The sequence below is a fragment of the Paroedura picta genome, chromosome 1 (assembly GCF_049243985.1).
Source record: "Paroedura picta isolate Pp20150507F chromosome 1, Ppicta_v3.0, whole genome shotgun sequence".
NCBI classification, from domain to species: domain Eukaryota; kingdom Metazoa; phylum Chordata; class Lepidosauria; order Squamata; family Gekkonidae; genus Paroedura; species Paroedura picta.
This window is the reverse complement of record NC_135369.1, coordinates 131,876,919-131,885,631: the sequence shown is the minus strand read 5'-3', so window position 1 is coordinate 131,885,631 and position 8,713 is coordinate 131,876,919. Positions and strand designations below refer to the sequence as shown.

At 53.6% G+C, this 8,713-nt stretch overlaps 1 protein-coding gene across 1 annotated transcript; it reads left to right on the top strand.

Moving 5' to 3' along the window:
• Positions 1–7,035: 7,035 nt before the first annotated feature.
• Positions 7,036–8,175, top strand: LOC143825076 (uncharacterized). The gene is made up of 4 exons (XM_077313097.1): positions 7,036–7,180; positions 7,302–7,385; positions 7,770–7,838; positions 7,961–8,175. The coding sequence occupies exons 1-4, from the start codon at positions 7,054–7,056 to the stop codon at positions 8,173–8,175; spliced, it is 495 nt and encodes a 164-aa protein (XP_077169212.1). The 5' UTR covers positions 7,036–7,053.
• Positions 8,176–8,713: the final 538 nt, after the last annotated feature.

Below are 8,713 nucleotides of genomic sequence, written 5' to 3'. Positions count from 1 at the left end.
CATGCAGGTGCAGCTCATTAGATGGGCTGCATTTAGGGAGACCGAAACAGCTAGCTAGCGTGGAAGCAATTTATGCGACTACCCCCCTGCTCTGCTACCGTGACTTGCTGCGTAATCCTTGACCCCCTGACTTCAGACCTGACGACGGATTTCGGTAAAGTGATTTGGCTTGGTGAACTCTCGGACTTTCTGGACTCTGACCTTCGGACTGTTTGACTATTTGCCTGGCTCTACGTTGTTCTTATCAGCTCCCGGTGACTTGGACTGTACCTTATCTCTGTCTGGGCTGGCCGCCCAGGCCTCACCGAGGCACCTGCTACCAGGTGTTGCCAGTTAGGGCAGCATACCTTGCTTCCACCTCGTTTCCATCCTTGTGGCTGGGACTCAGAGACAGCAGCTCCAGCCAGGATGGACCAAGCCACAGCAACGACCTTGGTTGCCCGCAACCAGTTGCTAGAACAACAGGTGGGTGATTTAACCCTGCAGAACCAAGCCCTGGAACCTCGAGTTCAGCAGCTCACTAATGCTGGGGGCTGCAGCAAGCAGCTGGAGCCGCCGCCCAAGGTGCTCTGCCCTCCTGCCCTCTCAAGGCTCCAGAGAAATATGAGGGACGCAGGGAGGACTTTACCACGTTCCTGGCCCAGGTGAAAATGTTTATTGGTGCCCGGCCCCGGGAATTCCCCACAGAGCAGGCCATGGTCAGCTTCACTATCAGCCTGCTTAAAGGGCCAGCTGCCCGGTGGGCTACTCCACTGCTCATTGCAGATGTTCCCGAGCTGGCCAACTTCCAGGCTTTTGTGTCCAAAATGGATGAATCATTCGGGGATGCTCAGAAGGTGATTCGGGCCAGCCGGTGTCTGCGGGAGCTTCACCAAGGGACCCGATCCGTGAGGGACTATGCTGCGGAATTTCAGATCATGGCACAAGACCTGGACTGGAATGAGCCTGCTTTAGTAGACCAGTTTGTGGCAGGACTATCAGAGAAGGTCCTGGATGAGCTGGTCCACGTAGACCGACCCCGTCGTATGAGCGACCTGGTGCAACTGTGCTATCGCATCGACAACCGCCTGGAGGAGCGGCGCCTCGCCCGGTCTGGAACCCAGCCACGAAACCGGGGAGAGCAGTCTCCACCCCGTTTCACCGCTCCCAAGGCAGCGGTTCCTCTGGATGCGGGGGAGCCAATGCAACTTGGCAGTGTGCGGCCTTGATTGGACCCCAGAGAGAAGCAGCGCCGCTGCACACAGAACCTGTGCCTATACTGCAGATTGTGCAGGTCATTACGCGGGCCAGTGCCCCGAAAAAATTAAGCCGGCGGGAAATGCCCGCTCCCATCCGACTCCGGCCCTGGTCGCCTGGGAGGAACCGTTGGGGCAGCCCCAGGACTGATGCACTTACTTCTGCCCGTGCGCCTACAATTACCCCAGGGGCAGTGGCTCCTGGTCCATGCCCTGGTCAACTCTGGAGCCACCCGGTCCTACATGGACGCCACCTTCCAGCGCCAGAACCGGGTGCCCATTACCAAGAAGCAGGTTCCAGCTAAAGTGGAAGCCATAGATGGGCGACTAATCGAGGCCGGATGGGTGAAATGGGGGACCCAGCCCCTGTTCCTCCAGGTGCAACAACATACCGAGACCATGATTTTCGATGTCGCTCACATGCCTCGATTTCCCTTGGTGCTTGGCATGGACTGGCTCGCCAAGCAAAACCCGCGTATCGATTGGGTGAAGCTGGACTTACACTTTGGCTGGGACTGCTTACATGCCACTCACCCCTCTGCTGCACCAGACGTCAACGGGCTTCCGCCTGAGTACCAGGACTATGCGGATGTCTTCGAGGAAAAAGGCGCTGACAAACTCCCTCCGCACCGACCCTATGATTGCGGCATTGATCTGAAATCGGATGTGCGTCTCCCCGTCAAGCGCTTGTACGCCCTGTCAGAACCCGAACGTCAGGCACTCCGGGAGTTCCTGGACAAGAACCTGCAGCGAGGGTTCATCCGTCCCTCCACCAGTCCTACCTTCGCTCCGGTCCTCTTTGTGAAGAAGAAGGAGGGGGAATTGCGAATGTGCCATGACTATCGGGCACTCAATGAAATCACAATCAAGGACCACTACCCCTTGCCCCTCATCCCCGAGCTACTGGAACAAGTGCAGGGTGCCTGCGTGTTCACCAAGGTGGACCTGCGTGGGGCTTACAACCTCATCCGAATTAGTGCCGGGGACGAATGGAAGACTGCGTTCAGGACCCGGTACGGACAATTTGAGTACCCGGTAATGCCTTTTAATCTCTGCAACGCACCCGCTGTATTCCAGCGGTTTCATCAATGACGTCTTCCGTGACTTGCTGGACCGCTTTGTCATCATATACCTCGATGACATCCTGGTGTACTCCCGATGGCCGGAACTGCATACCGGACATGTCCGCCAGGTCCTACAGAGGTTACGGGACCATGGCTTATATGCCAAACTCACCAAGTGCGATTTCTCCCGGGACGTCATCGACTTCTTGGGACATCGGTTGTCTGCCCAGGGGGTCCAGATGGATCCTTCCAAGGTACAGGCCATCGTTCAGTGGGAGGCCCCTCAACCCCGGAAGCAGTTGCAGCGGTTTATGGGGTTCACCAACTATTACCAGATGTTTCTACCCCAGTACACCCAAATGTTGCAACCCCTGACCCAGCTCCTGAGTCCTAAACGCCCGTACCAGTGGACTCCAGAAGCCGAGCAAGCCTTTCAGTGGCTCAAGCAACGCTTCACCTCCGAGCCCTGCCTTGCCCATCCCGACCCTGAGAAGCCCTTTATTGTGGAGGCTGATGCCTCCAGCACAGCGTTGGGGGCGCTCCTCCTCCAGCCGGGTCCAGAAGGGCATCCTCCTTAACCCTGTGCGTTCTATTCCCAACAGTTCACCCCAGCTGAGAGGAATTACACCATCTGGGAGAGGGAACTACTGGCCAACAAAGCAGCCTTTGAAACATGGCGCCACCATCTGGAGGGGGCCAAACACCCGGTCTTGGTACGAACAGACCACCGAAACATAGAGTATCTGCAGACAGCCCGCTGCCTCAACCTGCGGCAAATCCGGTGGGCTCTGTTCTTTTCCCGATTCAATTTCCGGATCGAATACATCCCAGGGACCCAGAACAAGAGGGCAGATGCCCTCTCCCGCCAGCCACAAGACACAACCGACCCTGATGAAGGCCCCGCACCCCTGCTGCTTCCAGCCTCAGTGTTTGCAGCCGCTCCTGACACACCGGATTTCTGCCAACAGGTGGCAGCACAACAGGTGACCGACCCCTGGACACAGACCCAGATCCATTGGCTGCAGGAACACCCTGACGAACGCTCAGAATTCCATGTCTTGGAGGGGCTCCTGCATCACTGAGGCAGGGTAGTGCTTCCCACTGCGGCTTTACGAACCCTAACTCTAAACCTAACTCTAATTCTAACCCTAACTCTAACTCTAAACCTAACTCTAATTCTAACCCTAACTCTAACTCTAACTCTAACTCTAACCCTACCTCTAACCCTAAATCTAGCCCTAACTCTAACCTTAACTCTAGCTCTAAACCTAAGCCTAACTCTAAGCCTAACCCTCACCCTCACCCTCACCCTAATGCTCACCCTAACGCTCACCCTAACGCTCACCCTAACCCTAACCCTCACCCGAACGCTCACCCTAACGCTCACCCTAACCCTAACCCTAACCCGAAATCTAACCCTAACTCTAACGTTAAACCTAATCCTAACTCTAACACAAACTCTAACTCTAACCCTACCTCTAACCCAAAATCTAGCCCTAACTCTAACATTAACTCTAGCGCTAAACCTAAGCCTAACTCTAAGCCTAACTCTAAGCCTAACCCTAACCCTACCTCTAACCCTAACTCTAACCCTAAACGTAACCCTAACCCTAACCATTACCCTAACCCTAACCCTAACCCTCACCCTCACCCTCACCCTCTCCCTCACCCTAACGCTCACCCTAAACCTAACCCTAACCCTAACCCTAACCCGAAATCTAACCCTAACTCTAACGTTAAACCTAATCCTAACTCTAACACGAACTCTAACCCTACCTCTAACCCTTAATCTAGCCCTAACTCTAACATTAACTCTAGCGCTAAACCTAAGCCTAACTCTAAGCCTAACTCTAAGCCTAACTCTAAGCCTAACTCTAAGCCTAACCCTAACCCTAACTCTAACCCTATCTCTAACCCTAAATGTAACCCTAACCCTCACCCTCACCGTCACCCTCACCCTCACCCTCACCCTAACCATCACCCCCACCCTCACCCCCACCCTCACCCCCACCCCCACCCCCACCCCCACCCTCACCCCCACCCTCACCCTCACCCTCACCCTCACCCTCACCCTCACCCTCACCCTCACCCTCACCCTCACCCTCACCCTCACCCTCACCCTCACCCTCACCCTCACCCTCACCCTCACCCTCACCCTAACCCTAACCCTAACCCTAACCCTAACCCTAACCCTAACCCTAACACGACCCCTAACCCTAATCCTAACTCAAACCCTGACCCTAACCCTCACCCTCACCCTCACCCTCACCCTCACCCTCACCCTCACCCTCACCCTCACCCTAACGCTCTCCCTAACCCTAACCCTAACCCTAACCCTAACCCTCACCCGAACCCGAACCCGAACCCTAACCTGAACCCTAACCCTAACCTTAACCCTAACCCTAACCCTAACCCTAACCTTAACTCTAACCCTAGCTCTAACCCTAACTCTAACACGAACCCTAGCTCTAACCCTAACCCTAACCCTAACCTGAACCCTAACCCTAACCCTAACCCTAACCCTAAACCTAACTCTAACTCTAACCCTAACTCTAACTCTAACCCTACCTGTAACCCTAACTCTAACCCAACATACCTCCGCAGGATTAGGAGGGGTCCGACACAGAAGACGTGGCTGGACGCTTAAGACAGAGCCACAGGGTGGGGCTGACGGAGCGAAGAAGGAGTCAGAGACTGCAGGCGAGCTGTCAGAAGCGATGGGGTTCAGCTGGACTCACGTCGGGAGAGGAGTGCTGAGTCATCCATGCAGGTGCAGCTCATTAGATGGGCTGCATTTAGGGAGACCGAAACTGCTAGCTAGCGTGGAAGCAATTTATGCAACTACCCCCCGGACCTGATCTGCTACCGTGACTTGCTGCGTAATCCTTGACCCCCTGACTTCGGACCTGACGACGGATTTCGGTAAAGTGATTTGGCTTGGTGAAGTCTCGGACTTTCTGGACTCTGACCTTCGGACTGTTTGACTACTCTTTGCCTGGCTCTATGTTGTTCTTATCAGCTCCCGGTGACTTGGACTGTACCTTATCTCTGTCTGGGCTGGCCGCCCAGGCAACACCGAGGCAGCTGCTACCAGGTGTGGCCAGCTAGGGCAGCATACCGTCGATGGAAGCCACATCCCTATCCTTGCACCCGAGGGAAGCATAAAGGAGTACGGGAACAGGAAGGACTTTTGTTCTGTTCTCCTGCAAGGAACCGTGGACTTCTCCGGACGGCTTATAGATGCCGAGGTGGGGTGGAGTGGGAGGAGGCATGATGCCTTTGTTTTCAGGGAATCAAACCTCAGGAAAACCATGGACGAAGGGGTCTTTGTTCCCGGCAACCCCACCGCCACCATTGAGGGAGTGCGTGTGCCGGCATTGGTGCTCGGGGATGGAGCCTACCCCTTATGCCGCTGGCTCATGACTCCCTATAAGCGGCCAAGGACAAACGTGCAGAGCTACTACAACCTCAGGCACTCCCGGGCAAGGAATGTTGTGGAGCGTGCCTTTGTCCGTTTGAAGTCTCTTGAAGTCTCTTGATGTCACGACTCCATGTGCATATAGACAATGTGACTCCATTGGTCATCGCATGTGTCATTTTGCACAACATCTGCGAGGACAAGGAACATAACATCCCCTTCCCTGTCGCTGAACCAGAACCTGTAGTCCTTGATGATACAGCAGACATCCCTGAAGCCAGGAGAAAAAGGATCTATGCGGAGGGGTGCAAGGTTCGGGACGCTATAGCCAGTCACCTTTACAGAAATAGGAGACGTGTTTGATCATTTTTTCTACTCCTGTGTGCTGTGTTAAATAAAGTTTCATGTTCTTTGTTCAACCTTGTCTTGTGTGGTTTGCCTATTTAGCCAGCAAACAACCGGTGATTCTCTGGTCCAAAAGCACTTTGACAGACCTAAATGCTAACTCCCCGCTGAAATTGACAAACACAATACGGAAGTGCTGAACAGGGAAAGGTTGGGGAGGCGGGTAGCCAGGAAGTATTGGCGACCCCTGTCAAACTGGAGGAACAAGCCACTTATGTTCCAAAGAATAATTTCATTGGTGGGCAGCTTTGATACATTTAAAATTTGGGGGGCTGATGGGAGCAACGCATATTCATTGCCTAACCGTCATTCCAAAGATGCCGAAGCCACGGAAGGGCTCCTTCTGGCAGCGCGCCGAGGCTGAGGCACTTTTGGAGCTGGTGCTCTGGTCGAAAAGCATTGGCCGCCTTATGGCCAGCACCCACTGCCACACCAAGGGTGCTTACCAGGTTTTGGCATCTAGGATGGAGGCGAGGGGCTACGTCCGGACCTGGGAGCAGGTCCGGACAAAATTCAAGAGGATCAAACTGGATTTTCTTAATAGTATAGAGCAGTGGGGGGGGGGGGTTCCACAGCCCAGTGAAAGAATCATCTTCCACCATCTAATGATGAAGATCTGGGAGAAGGCTGGGAAACCCCCCCTGGAGATGAGGCGACATATGGGTGAGTGCTGCCTTCGTTATGTTTAATCTTTTACCCTAAAGCATGTATTGAATGTTTAGATGCCTCTTTCTCCAACTGTTTCCATCTGATTTGAGAAAGCATTAAGATGCTATCAACTCCAGCTGACATCGCCAGCCAGTACTGTCAAACCGCTTTGGCAATGCACTCCTTGTACACTTTATTATATGTCTGAGGCTGTGAGACGTAATGCTCTGATTGTGGTGTGGCCATCAGCTGTGTATTATCTTTGGTTTACGTGCTTCAATTTATGAATTCTTGTTTACTTTGCACAGCCACACAATCTCCTGCCAAAATAGCAGAGGCCAAAGGCAGCATTGAGGGTGAGGAAGAGGAGGAAGAGGAAGAGGGGCCTTCCACCTCAGCACAAGCTGCAGGTGAGAGCTATAATTCTTTAAGGGAGACCCATGTGTGTGTACCCCCTGGAAGCCATAAGGGAGCCTGCTGTGATGCTTTTATTAGAAGTGTAATTGAATTCCTTTTATTTGATTTCTATAGCAGACACAATGAAGGCCAGGATGCGGAGCATGGAGGCCAGGCTGGCATCCTTGGAGGGGCTCTTAGAGAAACAGCGGAGGGACTGTGAGTACTGCACCTGTGCTTTGATTTGGGTTGTGTTAAAGGTAAAGGTAAAGGTATCCCCTGTGCAAGCACCGAGTCATGTCTGACCCTTGGGGTGACGCCCTCTAGCGTTTTCATGGCAGACTCAATACGGGGTGGTTTGCCAGTGCCTTCCCCAGTCATTACCGTTTACCCCCCAGCAAGCTGGGTACTCATTTTACCGACCTCGGAAGGATGGAAGGCTGAGTCAACCTTGAGCCGGCTGCTGGGATCGAACTCCCAGCCTCAATGGGCAAAGCTTTCAGACGGCTGCCTTACCACTCTGCGCCACAAGAGGCTCATTTGGGTTGTGTTACTAATGCCTATATATATATGGCTTACCATTTGTTTTTAACCCATTTGCAGGGCAGGCAGAAGTGGCTGACCTAAGAGGGGAGTTGGAGAGGCAGAGGCAGCAGAAGGAGGAGGAAGAACGTAGGTTCTGTTCCAACCCTCCACACACTGTGGCTAAGGTCACTAAAAACTGAATCCATGTAAACTACAGATTAAAAAATATATGTGGCACTAATGTGTACCTGTTTTTCCTCCCCACACAGTGAAGAAGAAGGAGGAGGAAGACCTCTTCAGGCGAAAAGTCAGGGGCACTATGACCCGCTTTGGAAAAAAACTGAGGGAGATGGCAGAGGGCAGAGGGAAAAAGTCCTCAGTGGCTGCAGCCCGCAAAAATGAGGGCAAGAAATGTAAGGGGAAACGGGGGGGGGGGACTAAAGACCAAGATGATGATGCTGGTGAGGGGACTAGTGGCACTTGAGTTGGGTTTTGTTGTTGAGGGGGTGGGGGTGGTGGTGGGGCTCCAAGTTACATTCCCTACTGTTTTTCCCCTGTTAAAAATATTTATTCTAGTTTGGGTGGCGGCATTCAGAGAGGGGGTTGGTGGAGTGGGTGGTGGAGGTGGTGGTGTTGGTGTTGGTGGGGGGGGGGCAAAGTAACATGAATTTGAGCCGGGTTGGCCGTTTGTCAGTCCTCTTTAGATTCCATAACCAGGACCGCCCTCTCCACGAGTTTCCTGATTTGGCGAACCTCCTCTACACTTTCGCGTAGGGATTCATTGGAATCCCTTAGGATCGCCCTCATTTTTTCCCCCTCCTGGACCTGGAGGTTGTACATTGATTGTTCAGAGGCTGCAGCACGCCGTGTCTCCTCCTGGCAGTGTTCCAGGAGGCTCTGGCCCACGTTTGTTAAGAGGGAGACGCGCCTCAGCCGAGTGCGTTCCCTCATCAGCCTCTCCTCCGCTGGGAGTGCACCTCTAGGTGGTGGGCTGGCAGGACCCAGGGGGGTTTCATCCTCAT